The sequence below is a fragment of the Manis pentadactyla genome, chromosome 14 (genome assembly GCF_030020395.1).
Source record: "Manis pentadactyla isolate mManPen7 chromosome 14, mManPen7.hap1, whole genome shotgun sequence".
Taxonomy (NCBI): Eukaryota; Metazoa; Chordata; class Mammalia; order Pholidota; family Manidae; genus Manis; species Manis pentadactyla.
This window is the reverse complement of record NC_080032.1, coordinates 29,010,104-29,031,213: the sequence shown is the minus strand read 5'-3', so window position 1 is coordinate 29,031,213 and position 21,110 is coordinate 29,010,104. Positions and strand designations below refer to the sequence as shown.

Sequence of the window (21,110 nt, the reverse complement as noted above, 5' to 3'; positions counted from 1 at the left end):
GCCAAGGGGACACTGGGGGGCTGCACCTCCTGGGAGCTCCTCTGTTCACCGCCAGCAGCGCTTTCCTGAGGGATTTCCATGGGTGATGTTTCACGCTACAATTTTTGCCATTTGTGCTGGCACAATTGTAGACCGATTCCCAATCTCTGGAACACAGCAGAGGAGATTTTACTAGTGCAGAGACTCACCTGGATGACTTCCTCCTGTGCACAGCCATCAGCCTACCCATTTCCCAGATGGGAAATCAAGGCTCAGAGGAGAAACTAATCAATCTTTTTTTTAATTTGAAAAGCATATCATTTAAAATCGGGGTTGATTTAAACAATGTAGATAATTTCAGTGCATGTGGTTGTTCATATAAGTGGACATACTCAGCTTCTGAAGGTAATAAATAAGCATTACTTTATAGAGAGGCATGGCATATCACAGCCAGAACACTTCATCACAAATTTGTTAAACTGATGGGCGGTAATTGTTCCATACACAACAGCTGATGGCAATCAGAAAGCCACTGGCCCAGTGCCTGGCACCCAGCTGGTAGCTTCTCTGCCACGTGGCCTCTCGGGATCACCACCTGGTCTTTCTTACTTTGTGGTTTCTCCCACTTAGGCCTCCCTGGTATGAATTTGTTTAGCAGCATTGCAGGGCACTGGGTTCCCAGAGTCATGAGATTTTATTGCATGGCACTGTGTGGACTGGCTGGGTTTGGATAAGGAATCTCACCTCCCTGGACCTTGAGCTTCTTCAACTTTAAACAGGGTGGTAGAGGGTGGCTGAAGTATCTGGTCATTCAGAGTCTTTTCTGGGCCCACAGCTATGTGATTAGAAATCAGATTTTGTTCTTATACCAAAGAGGAGGGCTTTCTTTTCCTTGGGCTGTAAGGCTGTGCTCATGGCACCAGTCCCTGTGGCTCATGATGGCGTCCACCTCCTGCTCAGTCTCTGGCTCCCGCCACCCTTGCTGGTTATGGGGGCCTGGAGCGGGTCAGCAGGCCCTGCATGGGGCTCCTCTCTGCCTTAGGTGTCCCCCTCGTCGCCACAGCTCCCTCCACAGACACTCAAGGAAGCCCCCAAGGCTAGGCCGCCTGCTTGTTGGCATCTGGTCCTCTTTCTTCAGAGAACACACAACACTATTAGTAATTATGTTTGTTTCTGTGATTAACTGCCAGCCTCTTCCATTCGCTCTAAACTCCAGGAGGTCAGGGACCTCAGGGCCTTTTGGAGCCACAGGCAGCTAAGCAACTCTCTCAAAGCCTTGTGATAAAGGTTCAGCCCCAGGGTGTGAGCTCAGAGGAGGAGGTACCAGGTCCCCTGGGGAGGTTTCCTGGCTCAAGCTGGGAAGCTGGTCTCCCTCCCAGCCTGTGTCTCTGCTTCCTCCCAGTGTCCCACTGAGAGCTGCCTGGTCTGTGAACCCCCACCCACAGGCTGAGAGTTGGTGTGCCCCTGCCCCATCCTTCATCTCCCAGCAGCCTTTCCCACCAGCCGCCAGCTCCCTGATCTCCTCCCTTGAGTTTTCTCATTGAATTTTATTATTACCCAGGGACCTGATTCCTCACTATCTTGCTTTGCCTTTCTCTGACCTCAACACTAATATCCGTGAGAGCAGGAGTTCTCTCATTTTGTTCCCTGCTGTGTCCCAGAGCCTAAAACAATTCTAGGAGCTTCTGGGGTGTGCAGTACATGCTGGTTTGGTTAACGGAGGGGAGTGTTTAGGAGTTAGCCCTGAGGGGTGGGCAGGGCAGGGCTGCCTGGCAGCAGAGATAGCCTGTGCAAAGGCCCCAGGGCTAGCTAGGTCAAGGATTCTGCAGAGGCAGGAGCTCAGTGGGGCTGAGTTTGGGGCACAGGATTGGGCCGTTCAGGCACTGAAGTTCTGGCAGGAGCCAGGCTTGGAGTCTTGAGATGTGAGAGTAAGCCTGGCTCCTTTTCCCTTCCTGAGCCCAGCCCCTTTTGTTTGCTCAGGGTTGGGTAGAGAGTTATAGTTTCCTGCCAAGAACCTTTCAGGTGCTTTTCTTAGTTTTTTTTTTTTATTTTGACTTCTGGAGAAAGTTTAAAGACCTGTACATGGACAGTTTTCTGCCCAAGGAATTTAAGTTAATTTAGATGTGCGGGGTGTGTCCACAGGGTGACAGGCAAAGACAAATGGCCTGGTGGTCAGGTCCCTCCATGGTGCTGGGACCAGGGTCACAGGATGGGTGGCAACAGAAGCTGCTGGGCAGGGGCTTGGCTTTGGGACCTCAGTGTTTGGCATGGGTGTGCCTTTCCCGGGGGAATTTACTGCCAGTAGCTGTCAGCACATGTTTGCAAAGAGGGTGGCCTTATCATGTATAAAGCAAGCAAATGGGCTGGACGCTGTGTCCCCTCCTCAGATGACAGGATGGCGTGTGGAGGCCCTGCTCACTGTGTGTTGGTTGACTAGAAAGGAATCAAATAGTAAATAGCAGGAGGTGCTCCAGGTTGCTGCCCACCTGGACCCTGGAATGGGATGTTCTGTATGTCCATGGGTTCATCCTGGTTTGTCCAGGTCTCTGCTCAAAGGCCGTACCCACTAACCTGTGGAAAACCCGTCACCCCTGTCTCCTTTCCCTTTATAGTCCTTATCACCCACCTGGAGTCACGGGATCATGTGTCATGCGAGGGCCCGTCTGTCTGTACTCCAGTCCCAGAGTACTGCCTTCTGCTTGCTGCCAGATGTCAGTCGCAGAGTGGCTGGCACATGGTGGGTGTGTAATGAGTACTCACGGAATAATGGAAGTGCTGGCCCATGACCACGGCAGGCCTTTTGGGGCTGAAACCTCAGTGTCTTGGGTTCTTCTTGGTCCAATTTAATCTGTACCCTTTTTAAGTCTAGGAAAGGAATTCAGAAGGTTCTATTACTCTCCAATTTTTTCTTCCCTCCAGTTTTCATTTTTTACAACCTGCCAAGAGCCATTCAGGTGCTTTTTAGTTTTCTTTTTATTTTTACTTCTGGAGAAAGTTTAAAGACCTGTTTTCTGCCCCAAGGAATTTAATTTAGATGTGTTGGGGGGGTGTGTCCACAGGGTGACAGGCAAGGACAAATGGCCTGGCGGTCAGGGTGGTGCTAGGTTATCTTCCCTCCATGGTGATGGGACCAGGGTCACAGGATGGGTGGCAGCAGAAGCTGCTGGGCAGGGGCTTGGCCAAGGGACCAAATGTTTCCAAGAGAAGGAGAAACGGAGAACACGGTATGTTGGGATGGGTGGTTGAGACCCCTCTTGGCTCTGCTTTCTTGGGGAATACCTGGCAGTGGTCCCTGGACTCTTCAAAATCTGGCTGGTACTTGGTGCCTGGTCCTTTGTGAGTGGTTCAGCTTGGATACTAAGACCTGACTGTAGTTACTAGGACTAGAGACTGTGTGCTTCCCAGAAGAGATTCCAGAGGGGGGCTTCCAAGGCAGAGTTGGGGCTGTGTGAGGTTTGGTTTCTCTCATCTGTGACGTAGTCATCTAGCTGCTTGTCAGTCCCCACCAGGTCATCAGCTTCCTGGGGCAGTGGCGCCTCTTCAGTTTACACTCAGAGCGAAGCCTCATCTCCTGGCATGCTCAGCAAACTTGGGGCCTGCTGTATGCCAATGCTGGGTGGTGCCCTGGGGGCTGAGTGAGCAGTGTGCAACCCCTGCCCCTTGGGACTCTTCTGGCCTGGCAGGGGAGACACAGTGAGCCCAGAGAAATGGAAGTGCCGACTGCTGTGGCCAAGAGGGCAGCTGGAGGGTGGTAGTGTGTACTGTCCTGGGAGCCCTGGGCTCCCAGCCCGCAGGGCTTTGTGGTCAGGGGTGGTCTCTGGCCATGGCCCTTCTCTTGAATGCCTTGTGCACAAATCCTTTCCTCTGGAACATTTAGGATGGTCTGTTTAATGGATCATAGTCTCTGAGGTCATAATGATTCTCTGCCTCTGTTGTCATAGAAGACCAGCCTCCTATGGATGGAGGCCTGAGCCCCTTCTCTGCCCCTTGCAGGCTGTGTGTGCCTCTAACAGTCCTGCTCATAGTCCTCATTCCCCTTACTGCCTCTCCTTCCCTGCATCACACCAAAAGTCCATCTGCTGTCCTTCCACCCGCCAGCCAGCAGGCCAGTATCTGAGAACCTTGCTATGCAGGGTATGACAAAAGGCATTTGGTAAAGCACAGAACATGACAGGCAGACTCCCTGCCCTCACCTGAGAACCAGATGTTATGATCATTGTACACAGGTGATTATTATGGCAAATTTGATGAGGGGGAAATGCAGTGTGTTTCTGGGTAACTGGCCAGGGGACCTGAGTTCACTGGGTGGCCTTGCAGAAGGCTTTATTTTCATTTGCTTTAATAGCTGAAGGATGAGTATGTACGGAGTAGGCAAGGCTGGTGTGTGCAGGAGAGTGTTCAGGCAGAGCAGAGAACTTGTGCAAACGGCCTGAGGCAAGAGGAGCTTAGAATAACTGAAGAAGTGAAAGAAGGCTGTTGTGACTGAGCCCAGAATGGCAGTGGTGTGGGAGATGAGGCCAGGGCCAGATCGAGCAGGGCTGCGGGGACCTTTCTGGTTGGAATGGGTTGGCGGGGGTGACAACAGCAAGTGGACAGGCTGAGGATAAGCCACTGGGCTATCCAAGCGGGAGATGTCAGGGCAGCTGGGGAGGGTTGGGGCCTGTTGAGCTTCTGGCACCGTTCAGAGCTAGTCCCCTCTCCTCACTCCTGCTCTTAGGGGTACCTTTTGGAAGCCTGCTGCATCCAGCATGCGCTGAGCTCAAGACCTTCTCCCTGTGTCCCCTCTACAGGTTATTTACCCAACAGTGTGCACGCCGTGGAGGCCATGCTGGCTGTAGCGAGCATCGGTGCCATCTGGAGCTCCACCTCCCCAGACTTCGGTGTGAATGTGAGTCAGGGGCCGCACCAGAGGGGTGCCTCTGTGCCCTGTGAGTGCCCTGGGGGTGCAGCGGCCTCTGGAGGAACATTCCTGTGTGATTTCTGTGGGAAGGAGCTTTGCCCACCTGATGTCATGGGTAGGGGGTGGGGCAGCTTCGTGTAGGACAGGCAGGCCTGGAGGGAAACGATATAATGATGGGCTCCTGTCTCCCTGGCCAGTGACATGAGAACAATGGGAAGAAAGGCCCCAGAGTTTCTGATTCTTGTTTCAAAATCTCAAAACAGACTTTCCTTTCTGGTATACCTAATGCCCCATCTGTGCGTGTGACTGTGTTAGCATGTGTAATGTCCACAGGCTGTGTTGTGGAGGTTTAGCTAGAGATGCCTGGTCACTGTTCCTGTGACTTCAGGACTACATGATATTTTCTAACATTTATTCTTTGCAGACGGTTTTCCACATTTGCTCACAGAAGTTCCCCCGAGGCCACCTCGTGCTGTCACTGCCATTTCTAATCTCTTTGGCTCTGTGCTTTGCGCCTGGTGCGGGGGGGGTGGATGGGCCTTTTCATCCCTCTAAATCCCAGAGGGACTGAGGACCCAGGATGCATCCAGCTGATGCTTGTGGCCCAGGCGGGGCAGGAAGCATACACTGAACCCCAGCATGGAGAACAAAGAGTGCAGGGCAAGATGTACAGGGCTCCTACTCCCCACCCAGGGAGTGAGGGACCCTCAGAAGCCACGAGGACAGACCTCTGATAGAGGACAAGGGGGGCATCCATGTCCCTCACTGCCCTTGTGGCACACGCTGCTTCTGTTCCCAGCATGGCCCTTATGCTAAAGTTGGCCTGGCTTTGCTGGCCTTGTGCCCCTGGGTGAGTCATCCGTCCTCATGCACAGAACAGGGACCGCGGGAAGAGACAGGATCATGAAATGAGTGCAGAACCTGTGGCGGGTCAGCTACAGATGCGGTTGCTGTGCTGCTGGAGCTCAGTGCACACAGTGGTCATCATGAGTGGTCCACAGGCGGGGCTTTTTTGGTATGAGCGGGATGTGTGTCTGCCTGGGGCTTGCAGTTCAGTAAGGGCAAATCTCGTTTCCCCTACAGCATGTGAGGCAGGCTCATGAGTACTTCTCTGACACCAAGGCCAGGAGACATGCAGCGATTGGCGAAGCTGTCCATGGCCTCTGAGTTCAGGGAGGGGGTGGCAGTCCGGACCCTACTGCTTGGTGGCTATAGGGCTGGGCTGTGGTCGCACCCCCTGGGGCTTTCCTGGGCCCCTCCCAGATCGCCTTCACCCAGGATCACCCTGGGGCAGCAAGGGCTGCCATGGGACTGGAACCCCTCCCTGTCCCCACGGCCTTCAGTAGCCTGTGTGAGTTGCGTGGGGCCAGTGGCATCTCTGTGGAGCTTGGGACTGGGTCCCCAGGCACAGTTGCCCTGGGACCTTCTGCAGGTCTTGAGGTGTGTTGCAGGAAGCAGAGAAAATTGGCTCTGCTGCTTCTTGACTGTGTCCTTAGCACATGCTGTTGGGGAGCTCGTGAGGACTGTAGAATTAATACTCATGTAGGGACAGTACTTGACCCACCCACTGAGGTCAGCAAATGTTAGCTATTAATGTGTTGAGAGGTGGGTGTTTTTTGAGTACAATTGGAACATTTAACTTTTAAAGGCCAGGCATGAAGATGTTGGGAGAGCTGTGTGGCATGGGTCGTGATCATGGCCTCTGGGACTGGGAAAAAGCCCCTGCTGGAAGACCTCCAAGAAAACCTCCTGGATTGGACTGGGTGGCAGGTTTGAGCCACTGGGCGACAGCAGAAGGGTTAGGGTGTCCAGCTGTCTCCCCACTGGGCTGTAGCACCAGCAGCCTGTGTTGATCATTCACTTGTTCTCACAGGTCATTGTGCAAAATGTCACCACCAGCCACCACTCCAGCTGACTCTGGTCCCCAGGTTATGCACATATGGGATGCAGCCAGTGGATGGCCCTGTAGCAAATGTGTCTGGGGCATTCCTTTCCTGGCTGGAGGCTGGTTCGGGGTTTGCTGGAATCACTGCTGTTGGGGCTGCTTCAGGTGCAAGAAATACACGTGCACTAGATGGCAGCATGACTCTGTTCACACCACAGTCTTCATGCCTGGTTCCCAGAAATCTTTGTGGTTGATGGCCTGAGTCTTAGGAGAGAGCCAACCATTCTATGAGAAGACAGGCCCAAACACCTTCCTGCTGAGATGCTTCACTCTGCCCTGAGTTCTGGGAACAGGTCCCTGGGTTGCACGTATCAAGGTGTAGAGCCCTCTCTCCATCCTGCTGGAGACAGGTGGGCACATGTGTGATCGGCATCACTCACCTCTGGAGCAAGTGGCTAGCAGCTGACAGATAATGTGTCAGGACCTGGTGACCTCACAGCCCCCTGGCTGCTCCCACCCACCTGTTGCATCCACCCTCCTAAGGGTGAGCCTTGCTGGCCTGGAAGCCCTGGTTGAGGAAAGGAGCTGTGGTGCTCACTGCCCTGGGCACCGCTGCCTGTATGCTAAGGCCTGGGCCCAAGCAATGACACCAGAGCCTCATGTGCCCTTTCCTTGCTTTCCCAGGAGCTAAAGCCAGCAGGGAAGCATTCCTGAGTGGATGACGGTGAGGGGACTGGGGCTGAACAGGGGGGACGTGGGCTCGGGCAGTGCTCTCTTCAGTGGTTTGCACAACTCCATGTAAAAAAGAGGCCTCCATTCTTATTTCCAACATCACCATTTTAAACCTCCGATGGTCCCCCTTTTCAGGAAAGGATACTTTTCAGAAATCTACAAAGACACAGTGTCTTTCCTACTTTGAATTGTGTCCTGTTGCAAGTCACTGGAAATCCCTATTATAAAGGGAACATAGCCACTCTCCTCCAAATCCTGATTTTAACTATTGGGTTTCCTTACAAGGGGGCTGCATTGTTAGTGACTCTGAAGTAAGTGCTAGTGCTGTGGCGCATGCTGCGGGATTATTTACCGGTCATTTTACAAGTGTGGGGGAGGGGTTACCTGCCCATAAATGTCATGGTGACCTTTCCTCACCTGGCTGGGCTAGGAAGGCAGGGGCCCCTCTGTGTTGCCATGCCGTGTGCCAGTCTGGCAGGCTGTCTGAGGATGCCAGGGGACTCTAACTCGCTTCTAACGTTGCCCTTTGCTTGGTGTCTGCCCTGCCCCTGCCTCTGTTCTCACCGTGTGGCCCTCCCCCTTCCCCTCTTGTCACTGGCCCTCCCAGCTTGGACCTCCAGTGTGTGGGTGCTGGGGCATCACCAGGCGGAAGGAGTGCTTAGCTGTCCAGCCTCACCAAGACCTCCAGGTCTGGGTTTCTTGACATTTTGGTTTTGATTTTTCCTTTGTTTCTCTGTTTACTGTTGAGTTGGTGGCTTTTTCAGAGATGTGAGGGGAGTTCGTCCTCTGATGTGCACACATCTCAGAGCTGAGCCTCAGCCTGCTGCCCTCACTGCCCAAAGCGTTTTCAGGCTGGTGCGCGCACATACCCAGGGCAGCTACTCTCGCTCTGGCTGGCTGTCCACGTGACTCAGTGCTTGCTGTGGGTGTCAGTGCCTGATAGGTTGCTAAGCACCGTGTTCAGGCCAGACGCTGCATGTACATGTCTGTTTCCCTGCAGAATGGAAGCAGTTCTCGAGGGAGCAGCTCTCTTCTGGACCACAACAGACCAGCTAGTTTCAGATGCTCAGAGATCTTGACCTCTGCTTGACCAACCAGGAAGACTGGTGTCCTGGGCCTCTGAATGTTCCTGTGGTGCAGGGCTCAGACCTCTGACTCTGAGCACTTACCTTTCCTGTCTGTTCACTGTCATTGTGACTGAGGGTCACCTCCGTGATGTCTGAGCCCCAGGTCACAGGCAGGCTGGGTCCTTTCTCCCTGAGTTTATTGCCACCTTGTGTAGGGGACGGTTATCCAGGAGAGGTGCAGGATTGCACATAGAAATCTTGGCCGCCTCCCAGGGCTTCCCCAGTCTGGCTTCATCTGGCTCCTGCCTGGCCTAAGGCTCCCATGCAGGCCCTTCCCCTCCCTGGGCTTGCCTGGGGTGCCCTCTGCTGGAAAGGCCTTTCCTCTCCCGCCTGGCTTGGCCTCTGCACAGACGCGTTCTCCTGGAGCTTTCTGAATTGCCCTAGTCATGGTTCTCTCTTCCTCCTAATTCACTCTGCCTGGCATCTCAGCCCCTTGCTCTGCTGTAGGTAAGTCTTAGCAGAGGAGGCAGCCTGCAAACCCAGCTCTGCCTCTGGCTAGTTGTGAAACTTAGGGCCAGTTACTGAACTTGGTCATGGCTCATCAAGGATATGGACCTAATAATAATATTGCCTTTCTCCAGGGGTTGGGAGGGTCAGATGTGTGAGTGCCTGTAAGCTAGGATGTGCCTAGCACATTCAGTAAATGTTAAGGTTTTTATTGGCAAAATGTTCTTTCTAGCTAAACCAGTGACTCTAGCCCATTTTAGAATCCTAGGGTTAAGAATCCAATTTATTTTGCTGTATTGAGTTTGTACCTGGCATCTTGCCTAACACTCATTAGTCTAATAGATTTTCTTGTGCTTCTCATATATTTTCTGTGTTGCTGTTCCACTGTCTGCCTGGGTGAGCTGCTTGCTTCCTCCAAGCCCAACCTTTGTTTTGACCCCCACTCACTTCTAGTTTTGACCCCTACAGTGTCCAAGACCAGGGTTTAATAGGAAGTCATGGCTTCACTGCTTGTGCCCTTGGGTTGGCCTCAGGCACTGATCTTGAACCACTTGTGTCAGACGGATGGACAAAGGAACAGGAGAGCCATTCTGGGTGATACTTTCCCAGGTGCTGATTTGGGATGAAAAGGGCTCCTCGGTGGTCTGAACCTGGGGCAGGCTGGGAGGGAACTGGAGGGGAGACTTGGCTGGGGCCCGAACCTGTCATCTTGCCATCACACACAGGGTGTGTGTTGTGTGTTGTGAGGCTTCATCTGTCAGCTCGTGTCAGTTCCAGAAACAGCCCAGTTACCCATGCGAGAGGTTAGTTGTCTTCCAGGGAAAGGTGTGCTTGGCAGGATGGCAGATTCCACGTGTGGTATGGAGAGGCACCTGGGTATGGCGAGCCTCCTTCCCTAGACGGGGCTTGTTTCTTGGTGTGCGCGTTTGTAGGTTCATGCATTGGGTTGGCAAAAAGTACTATTCGGAGCATTCAGGTACCTCTTTAATGGAAGACAAAGAAGGAAAGTATGGAAATACGTTGCAGGGCAGTAGCTGCCTTTTTGGAAGGGGAATCTCTTCGCTTGCTGGGGGAGCCATCGCTCCTCCTGTGAATGGGGATCTTTGGTAGTGCGCATGGTCACTGACTGATTTCCCCATTTTATAACCTTGGACTTGCTGTTTCAGTGTATGTCTGCATGTCCTTCTGGTACTTTGTACATTGACATTGTCCTTGAAGTGATGATTGTTTCCTGGTGCAGGTTGTGTTTTGCTTGGTGCTCTTTATATGCCACTGGGTGACAGGGATGGAGGAACGAGGCTCGTGCTCTGATAATGCTGCTTTTCCCCCTTGTGCTGCCATGGCCTGGGCTGCTGAAGGGCTTTGCCTTTTGGCAGACCAGTGACGACCCTTCTCTCCCACTTTCAGGGTGTGCTGGACCGCTTTTCTCAGATTCAGCCGAAGCTCATCTTCTCTGTGGAGGCTGTAGTGTACAATGGCAAAGAGTACAGCCACATGGACAAGCTGTGGCAGGTCGTTAAGGGTGGGTGGCCCTTCCGAGTCTGAGCTGGTGTTGGGGGAGGGGTAAGAGGCCACAAGAGTCCCAAAGACCTCCCTGGAACTGTGAGCTGCAAAAAAATCCATGTGGCCCCATTTCTGTATCATGCTATGTTTTGTAAAAAGAAAAAATCAGTAGGCACGTATCTGGTGCCCTTAAGCTGTGTCATCTCCTCCCCTCCTCTTAGGACTACCAGACTTGAAAAAAGTGGTGGTGATCCCTTACATTGCTTCCAGAGAGAAGATAGACCTTTCCATGATTCCAAATAGGTAAGCCAGCCACATGTTGATCACCGGTTCCATGTGGAACCCGTCCTGTGTTCAGCTAGAAATAGATTCTGTGATTCTTTCCACTTGGAATTGCAGCATTTTAGAGGTGCTGGAGGTTTTAGTTAAAATCGCAGTTTATAGTTGGGCATCTGGGACTTCCATTGTCAATAGCCTGAGGCCACACACTGAACTCTTGGCAGAACTGTGAAGGTCTCAGGAATCCTCTCTCTGGTGTCCATTTGAAGTAATGGGGCCAAGCCTGGCTCTCTGGATTGGCCACAGCAGTTCTGAATGGTAATTAACGTGTGTTCATATGTGCATACATATGTGTATACCCATGCACACACAGGCACACACATGTGTATATGCACACATATTTGCACACGTGTATATGTACAAGTGTGTGCATGTATGCACATACGTGCATATGTATACACACACATATAATTCTTTTTTTCCTTTCAGAAATTCCATTTTCCTTTCCAAAAAAAATTCTTTTTTTGTCTTTATTGCTAATAGTATCTTCCTTTGCTTTTCTGACATTTATTTCATAAGCTGACACCACAGGCTTTGAGTACCAAATAGAATGTAAGCATCTTAACTTTGAATGGAAAATAAGGACATGGAGTGTGGTTTAGTGAAAAAGTTGAATTCATCCCCAAATTCCTGGAGTCACACCCTTTCCTCTTTCTGAAGCAGTTTTGTGGAGAAGTTCGAGATCAGGTATGTTTACCTTTATAGGTAAACCTTTTCCTTTAGCCTCATGAGTGGCCCCTTAAGGCCACCTGGGAAGCAGGTGTGCAGGCGCAGTGGGGGTCCTTCCTCATGTCTGCTGTGGGGAGCAGGGGAGATTGCAGGGACCTTTTTATTCAGGCATACAGTTGGTGCATACTTAGTGCTTTGTGCAGCCCTGGGGCCCTGGGAGAGATAAGTCCCTGTGCCACCTTCAAGGGTTGCAGTTGAGCAGGAGGGATGAGATGCCTGCAGGGAGGGTTGCTGTGAGCACTGGGCCTGGTAGACATGGACATGATCATGGTGGGGACAGGAGGTGCCCAGGAGCTGAGAGAAGGGTGCGGTTGCTTATCTGTGGGGTCTGGGGGAGGCAGCTCCTGAGGTGACCTTGAGAGATGAGCAGGCTTGGAGACAGCTTCCTGTGCCAGGATTCCCAAGACCAAAAGACGCTGCCTGCAAAATAATTGCTCCCTGAGGGCTGTGGTCTCGAGCCAGACTGCTCAGGTTCAGATGTCAGCCTTGTGATCCTGTGCAGTGATTAATCTCTGTGCCTTGGTTTCTCCACCTGTAAAATGGGACAATAGCAATACCTTCCTCACAGGCTGGTTGTGAGAAGTAGAGAAGCCAATGCTGTGCAAAGTGCACATAGTTAGCATTCGGTAGTATTGTCTGTCGTTGTGTGTAGGTGACAGCCACAAGCTGGAGTGGGCTCTGTCCCCTGGAGCATCTGGGTCAGCATGTGCAGGTGCTTACAGGCACGCTAGGGGCTGGACTTATCTCCTGGACTCTGGGGACCTTGCTAACCTTGATCAATTAGAACCAGAGGGCAGACCACAGTCTCAGTTCATGCAGCTGTAAGTACAACTCCTCTGTTTGTATTGATGGGAGCCGTAGTGCACAGAGGCCAGGAGGAAACCCAGATGGTTCACTGGCCCCACGGTGGCCAGGCTTTTGTCTTCCTGAATGTGTTTATCAGTAACTGATATAAAATGAGAGTGTGAGGCAGAGTCATGTCAGTTATTCCTTTAGCTTCATACAATGTGAAGAGCTCCCCTCATTCAGCCCTGGAATTAGATCCCCACTCTATTTATCTTTTGATTGCTGGTTGCCTAGATAAACTAAAAACACTACATGCCCATGTGCAGAGGCCTGGAAGCGGGGGACCACCCTTTGGGCTTTTCATTTTTAGAAGAGCAACAAAATAATCGCTATTTACTGTGATTTATAGACTGTTTGAAAGAAAAGGCTTTTCTCTGTGTGAGGTATCCTATTAGTTTGGGCACTTGATATAAATGAGATTTGTACAGATGTAGAGGCGGAATGGGGCTTCCACTGGCAGGAAAGTTCTGCAATGAATAATATTCCTGAGGCTCAGGAGCAGAAGGCTTTGTTTGTTTACCACCCAGAGTTGAACAATTTTGGATGCCCTCCTTCAGCCACCTTGCCTGCCCCCAGACAGCCTCGTCTTTGAGGACACCTTTCCATGCAAAATGGCACAATTCTTCATTTTAGTATATATTCATTTGCATTTCAGAATATTATCCTTAGCAGAGTGCTTCTGGCCGAGTTTAACCAATTTCTCCCCCTTCCTTGAAAGAAAGTTTCATTTGTCAAAATGGCAGGCTTTTTCCCTCCTTTTTCTTCTTTCTTTTAGGCCAGTGGAGGAATAGGGCGTTTCTGCTCATCTCAAAGCAGAGACACCACCTCTCCCAAGGTGGCTTTGCAGCTTCCAGGGCCCTGTTTCCACCCAGAAAGCCAGTCTCCTGTTTGTGTTGTCCCTTCAGAGGCTCTTGGTCACATGCATCAGTGCTTTAGGGCAGCTTTGGGGGCAAGGCTGGGGCAGATTGCTTAGGGGATAGTCAGTAGCTGGGGTTAATTTTATTTGTCCCTGGACAGATATTTGTTATCTAGCTCTTGTCCACCTCAGGATGTAGTAAATTAGTGATAACACAGGATATTTGCCTAGCAGTTTTTCTGTCATAGGTATTTTAGTTTTCGGACCTTGTCCCCACACCCTTGCTGTGGCCGCCTATGTCAGAAAAGCTCAGGAATCTGGTCTTTCCCTTCCCTGCCTGCTCCTCATGGGGAAGGGGTGGGGAAGCATCTGAAGACTTCAGCCCCATGTTCAAAACCTCCTTGGCTGAGTTTGCATGGAACAGCAATACCCTTCCCCACAGTGCTCATTAAAGCACTTGGAAGATTCTCTGAAGAGACAGCCCTTGGCCCTGTCAGCAGCTAATAAAGCTACTTGAAATTTTCCCTCATTCCATTAGTTTTCCTTCAATTAGTGTGAATTTGTGAGATTTGACTTTTCCCCTCCATCATTGTGTAAAGCTTCCAAACAAGGTTTTTCCAGCTGGTGTCCAGGGGGAGGTGGAGGGGACCCGCCCTGGGGGTGCAGCAGATGTGCTCTGTACTCTTGGACATTCACTGTTTGTTTCCCATGTGCTTCTGCCTCCAGTGTGTTTCTGGATGATTTTCTTGCCACTGGGAGAGGCGAGCAGGCCCCACAGCTGGAGTTCGAGCAGCTGCCCTTCTGCCATCCACTCTTCATCATGTTCTCATCGGGCACGACCGGGGCGCCCAAGTGCATGGTGCACTCTGCCGGGGTAGGTCTCTCTGCTGCCTGTCTGCCTTCATGGGGGCTCTGCCGTCCAACTGTGCCCACCTCGAGGTTCCAGTCTGCAGCCCCACCCAGCAATGCAGAGCTGTGCCTCCTGCCGCTGCAGCCACCTCTGTGTCAGCGTCACCACCGTGCCAGTGCCAGTGCTGGGGCTCCTAGGGCCTCTGCAGTGCCAGTGACTTCCTAACTGTAGTTCGTGACCCCTCAGGTATTTGTGAAGCCATGATGTGTGCTGCCAGCATTTTAAAAACAATGAAAGGAGTAGATGAGAACAGGAAGAACCAGCTCGCCCTGGGCTCTGAGGAGTGGGCTAGGAGGGTGCACTGTTGTGTCTTGAGGCTGTTATTAGGGAGTGCGTCTGGACCTGGATGTGCTGTGTACCCTCAGAGCTCCTATCTGACTGTGGGTCATGGTCTGAATGTTTGAAAGTTGCTGGTCATGTTAGAAAGTGTAGTCACCTGAGGCCCCGCTTCCTGGGCAGTGTTAGTCTGCTGGGGCTGTGAACGAAGCACCACAGACCAGGCGGTTGAAATGACAGACATCACTGTCCTCCCAGTCCTGGGGGCTGCACTCCAAGAGCACGGGGGCCAGCAGGGTAGGTCTCTTCCTTCTCAGGCTTGCAGATGGCCTCTTCTCACTGGGTCCTGATGTGGCCTTTCCTCGTGGCACACACATCCCTGGTGCCTCCTCTTTGCTTCAGATTTCTTCTTTTTACAGGACACCCGTCAGGCTGGATTAGGGCTCCCCAGTGGTCTAATTTCAGTGTTAAAGGCCCTGTCTTCAAACACAGTCACATTCCAAGATTCTGGGCAGTAGGGTGTCAGCGTGGAAATTTGGGGGAACTCAATTCAGCCCACAGCACATACTTTTCATATTCAAGCACCTGCAATAATACATTACTGCTGAGCATTAGATTTTTAACATATAGATTAGTGACCTAAGCATTTTGAACCTATGGGAAAGGGGCCAGAGTAGCACTGAGCTCCACAGGCACTCCAGCTGGGTCCGTCTGTCTGTAACATCCCTTCCCAAGATTCCAGCACTTGTTTTTAATGTTTTCTTAAAAGCCTCTTTTGCTTTGTTTCCCTCTCTGTGTACACACACACACATGGTTATTACTTTGCTTCTTGCTCAGCCCTTCGGGGGTAACTTGGAGACATCACAACACTCCACCCCGGGCACTACAGTGTGCATCTCCCGAGAACAGCGTTCTTTTACCAACCTGGAAGGTCAGTGCTGCTGCATGGCCGTCACCTGATGTGTGTCTGTATTCAGATGGTGTCCTCTGCAGCAGTGCAGGCTGCCTTGTGCCCATTGTCACCCATCTCTGGGGTTCTCACCAGAGTGGCACTCAGCCTCCCCTGGCCTTTCACAGCATTGGTATTTTTGCAGAGCTCTCTCCTCGTCTTGTGGAATGGCTCTCTGGGGTTTGTCTGTCCTCATGATGAGGTCTAGGTCATGTTCATCCATGGAAGTGGTGTGTGTCCTTCTCAGCATCCAGCCAGGGGCATCTCATGACAGCTTATTCCATAATTGCCATTCAGCTGCGTTACTCTTCAGAGGTGAAACTCCTGGGTGGCTTTGGTACTTTTCTGTAACTGTGATGACACCTTACCTTGTCTAATCCTGCTCTGGCCCTGGACCTGGTGAGGAAGCCCTCTGGCTCCTGGGCTGCTTTGGGGGCCAGCCTCCTGTTGGGCTCCTCACTGGGGGCTGCCTCCACCCTGGCCTCCTTGCCTCGCCAGCTGTGAGCCCCCTGCACACCCACCTTCCCGAATCTCCCGCAGTTGGCCTAGCCTGTAGGGAGAAGCATCTGCTATCTCTTGGTCAACCTCATCATATCCTTTTCTCCCTTGCTCAGAGGAGAATTATCCGAGTGGAGGAACCTCAGGTTTCCTAGCTGGTGGGTAATGAAATGATATTTGAAATGAAATGTCAAATTTATCTTCTTCAGCTCATTTAGCTTTTACAGATGTTCTCTATGTCAGGACTAGGTTTGAATCTCTTCTGTTAAAAGGAAACATTTACTTTTGAATCGTTTTAAGGCCTCGTACATACAGCTTTTCATAGTGTTTTCACAGAATGTGGAAAGGATTTAACATGGCTGTGTTGTTACCTGGATTTGGACTCATTGAAGTTTCGATTGCAGGTTATGAAATAAAACTGCCAGATACCAAGAGCCTATTCAGACACAGCAGGTGCCTTCCCAGGGAACCATAGGGCGGGAGGGAAGAAAAGGCTTTATTTCTGGAAGTGACACTGGCCAAACTGAATTGCCTTTTTGTAGGAGTGAGTTGTGGCTATTGATCAGACCATCCTATTTTATTAAATCAAGCGTGTCATGTTCAGAGTTTCAGATGTCATTTACTGTGGTCACTGGAGTCACACTGTCCCCAGAGAGGGAAGCCCTGCTCTTCCTGGTCAGAGGCCTGTGACCGGGGCAGAGATGAGCATTTTTAGAAGCTTTGCAGACAAGAGTGGGGCATGTGTAGCAAAAAAGCAGATATTGTCTAACTGTACTTTTTATTTTTAGTTCTTTTTGCATAATGAATGTCACTTTTTTAGCCGAGGAACATAAAAATGTATTAGATATGATGTATGCTCATAAACGCATCATGCCTGGTATATTTAGAGGATGGAAAAGTCAGGAAAAATGATATTGATTCTGCTTCATTGGGCTTCATCCACAGAGAAGTGACTCAGCATCTCGGGGACTAAGCAGCGAGGCGAGAGGTCCCATTGCTGGGACTGCCAATAACAGTTCCCCTGGTTTATGGGGGTGTTTCTGGTTTGCTGGTTTCTATTTTCTAAGCCCATGACAGGTCTCAGAAGCCTCTTCTTTCTTTTGCTTTAAAATACTCTTCTTGCCTGAGACCCACAGAACCATGCTGTTCAATCCTGAACCCTCAGACTCAGCCACAAATATTTATAAATTAAGAGAAACATTACTGATGTGAATTAAAGTTCATATAGAGAGATTCTTGAGAGAGAAGCAAAGCCTGGCTGGTTCTGTGCCACCTGAGAAGATGAGGAGAAAGAGCACAGGAACAGCTGTTGCGGTTGTAAATAGGCCCGGCTTCATGCAGACCATGCAGGAGAGGGTGAAGATTTAAACTAAACGCCAATTATAGGTTTAAAAAAAAAGAAAAGGGAGGGTATTTGCCACAGGTTGTATAATCAGGGAGGCCCCCTGTCATTGTGGGTTCGCTCTGTGAGCCCTCAGTTCAGTGGAAGAGTGCCTGAGGTGCTGTTTGTCTGCAGATGACTGCTCGTCCACTCTGAGAGAGCGTGCGTTATTGTGGAGCTTCCCAAGCTTGTGACTGCTCTGGGTGGGGCGCTGACCCCACTGTGTGCACACAAGCCCACTGGAGACTCGTCGCCTGGGCCCACAGGAGTCCTGGGGACCCTCAGAAAGAGCCGCCCGCCAGCAGGCTCCCTGCTGCCATCTGCCCGGCCCTACATGCCTGCGACTGCTGCTGCTCCTTGTGGGCTGGTGACAGGGCCATTTGGGATGGACTGGAACAGTCGCTCTGGCTCCTGAATTAGAGAACTGTTTGACAGGATCGCTTCTGTTGATCTTTTGCGGGATCGTCTTCTGTTGGCTCTGTTGTTGTTTCTCTCAGCTACAATGTAGGCTGGTTTGGCATGAGGGACCGCGTGTCAGCCCCAGCAGTTTCTGCACAGGGGCACCGTTGCCATCAGCCCAGGGCTCCTCAGCCACTCCCAGGGGTCAGGTGGCAGAGTGACGTGGGAGTGTCTTCCTCCAGGAGAGAAGCCAGGTTTCCTTCTCATCCCCTGGCAGCGGGGGGTGGGTGGGTGTCCGTGTGTGTGCCTACAGGGGTTGCCTCCAGGAAGTGGCCGGGCTCACATCTCCTCTCTGCAGGGCACCCTCATCCAGCACCTGAAGGAGCACGTTCTCCACGGCAACATGGCCAGCAGTGACATCATCCTGTATTACACCACGGTGAGTGGGCTCTTGCGGGCTGCAGGGCATGCCCCTGGTCCCGCTGCCTCCTGGGACGGCCCTGGTTCCCGCAGGGCAGCAGGGCCGGGCTTGGCTTGGGTCCGATCTTCCTTACCTTTTTGCCTGTCCCTGTGCATGTGCGAGCAGTGAGGAGGACAGTACAGACCCCAGGCTGCCTGGCGCATCTTCTGGGGATGACGCTCCCTCGGCGCCCTGAAGCTCTGGCACTCTGCCTGGCCCCCCTCCCCCCTCCAGTCCTGCTGCCTCCAGGGTCTTGGCACCAGTTTTTGCTCCTTCATTTGGCCTGTCCTCCCACGTCGGCCCCAGCTTCCTCTGGCAGACCTGGTGCACTGGGAGTTCTCGGGGGCCCAAGGAGATGGACTACCGATCCCAGTTCATGCAGGGGGCAGGAGCTTACCAAAGATGCTGTGAGTGTTGTCTGGTCTCAGTGTGCAATGGAAAAACTGAAAGAGAATTTGTTGGAAGGCTCTTTGGTGGTGTGAGAAGCACAAAAGTGGCCCCAAAGATGTGCATGTCCTAACCCCTGGAACCTATGAATGTGTGACCATACATGGCAGAGGGGCTTTGTAGCTGTGATTCAGTTAAAGACCTTGAGATGGGCAGATTATCGGACATCACAGGTGGCCCAGTGTGATCACAGGGTCCTTCTAGGAGGGAGGTGGGAGGGTTGGAGTTAGGGAAGGAGATGTGAGGATGGCAGAAGAGGTCGGAGTGACGTGGGGCCATAAACTGAGGAGTGTGGGCGTCTCTGGAAGCTGGAAAAGGCAAAAGAGATTCTCCCCTGGATCCCCCAGGAGGAATGCAGCCCCACTGCCACCTTGACTTTGGACTTCTGACCCCCAGAACGCCACAGAGAAGATGTTTTGGCCATTTATTGTAGCAGCAATAGGAAATGCATACAGGTGGCTCACCCGATTCCTGCAACAGTTGGGATCCAGGTGTGGAGACCAGGTGGGGCCAGAGGGAGGCAACACAGCAAAACTGGAGTTGTCCCCTCCTTGAACCCTGCTGGGAAGTCTGCTGTCCTCACCCTGGCTCATGCTGGCACCACACCAAGCCTGTGCCCTGGCTGTGCTGCCCCTACAGAAGAGTTCTCTTCTGTCCCTGTGTCTTTGCTGGTGCACCTGCTGGCTGAGCCCAGGTCCCCCGCTCTAGCTGCCCAAGAAGCCCAGCAGGTAAATTTTTGGCTTTGTTTCTGGCTGTGTATTTGCACAAGAACCCCGCGGAGGCTGCAGCATGCCCTACAAAAGGAAGAGGTCCAGCTGGCCAAGAAGCACACAGTGCAGCAGAAGCTGATGTCGATAGAGTCCCCTCTCAGTGTCAGGCATCACCGGGCCTGCATGGAGGGAAACGGGGTGCCTGGCCCGCCTCTAGCACCTTGCTGTAATTTACTGTGGACTGTGCATCACTAAGCCACAGTGTGAGTCCTGGAGGTTGGAGATATTCGTGTGCTTGTTGATTGCTGACAGATGGGAGCTTAGGACAAATTAAATGAAGTGGTGTTTTATCCCAAGGGAGGAAAACTCAAAATTAGCTTTTTCCAAGGCTGCAAATATCAAGAGGTTCCAGCACAATTTAGCTCTGTTCCCTGGACAACGATTCTGAACTGAGTTCTGAGACATAATGCAGGAGGTGCCATCCTAAGCTTTGAGGTCCATGCCCAGGGCCCTGGCTTGTCCCTGGGGACAGGCCTCCCAGGACCCACAGACACAGGAGGGGACCCTGGGAGGGCTCTTGCTGAGAGTGGGGGCAGGTTTCCTTCTCTGTCGGTGTGGACAGCTGTAAATCAAGGGACTTGGGTCAAGTGATACAGGTTTCTTCCAGCCGCAGGGATTTGCCCCAGACCCCTCCTCATCCCTCACCACCTGTGCCACAATGGTGCTGACACCATCAGCCTCTGGGTCCTTTTTGTGCAGGAAGCCCAGCCCAGCGGCATTAATGGGGTGTCATTTTCAATTGCAGAAAGGCCCTGGCAGCTACACCACGTCCTACTGAGCAGCCTCCCTGGGATGTGGCAATTAAAAAAGACAGGGTCTTGCATCGAGGGGAGGTGCACAGTGGAAGGACACAAACCTGGAGCGATCCTCACAGGTGTTTCCTGGGAATTCCTGCCTGTGAAGGACTGGGCAGTTGGATATTTCCTTGGAGCAGGCTGGGCACCAGCAGCCCTGGGTAGGGGTTGCTGTGGGGGCCCCTCCCAGCCCGAGCCAGGCCTGAGCTGTGTCACCTACTGACCGACTTTAGCAGCTTTAGGACAGTGAGGCAGCTGTGCTGCTGTGCTGCTCAGGGTGCCTGGCCCTGGGCTCTTCTGTTACCAACTAAACTTGGGGCATTAAAACCTTTTAAAAAAGCAGCAACTAGAGATTTTTGCGTGTCTTTAGCTCCCTTCTTGCCTGTGGTGCAGAGGGAAAGCCCAGGCTGGTCTCCAGGGCACATTCCCCACACTGTTGGACTGCTTGCTCCCCACTTGCAGGATCTGAGCTCGGGGTCAGGGGCTAGGCCTGGGCACCCAGCAATGCCTGCTCCAGTCCAGCCACCATGTCATTCACTCAGTGGGGAGCCGATTGTTCCTTTGGCCCCGGGGTGGAGAGTCCTGTGGGACCTTTCCTCCTGTTCCATTGCTCTGTCACACTTGTTCAACTCGGGAACCTCCCGCGAGTTGTCCCTGCCCATATGGGGGTGCCATTGTCTGTGGGTCTGTGAGTTTCTTTTTTCTTTAAAACTCTTTAAAATAAAAAATAAAATTTCTTGCATACGGCAGAAATTTCACGCAGCTTACATGGAGACGTGGTGAGAAGCTGCATGTCCATACCCAGGACGGCCACGTCACTGTTCTCATGCATATTCTTTGGGCTTCTGCCCATGTGCCCATGCCTTTTGGGGTCTGGGGCGTG

The 21,110-nt window shown here is 52.1% G+C and overlaps 1 protein-coding gene across 2 annotated transcripts in view; it reads left to right on the top strand.

Moving 5' to 3' along the window:
• Window positions 1-21,110, top strand: part of AACS (acetoacetyl-CoA synthetase) — a 52,134-nt gene that overhangs the window by 12,143 nt on the left and 18,881 nt on the right. For both annotated transcript variants that reach the window (XM_057491328.1, XM_036921802.2), the window contains exons 5-9: window positions 4,770-4,867; window positions 10,478-10,592; window positions 10,795-10,876; window positions 14,070-14,217; window positions 18,115-18,195. In XM_057491328.1, coding sequence (XP_057347311.1) covers window positions 4,770-4,867; window positions 10,478-10,592; window positions 10,795-10,876; window positions 14,070-14,217; window positions 18,115-18,195 — 524 coding nt within the window. The remainder of the gene's footprint in view (window positions 1-4,769; window positions 4,868-10,477; window positions 10,593-10,794; window positions 10,877-14,069; window positions 14,218-18,114; window positions 18,196-21,110) is intronic.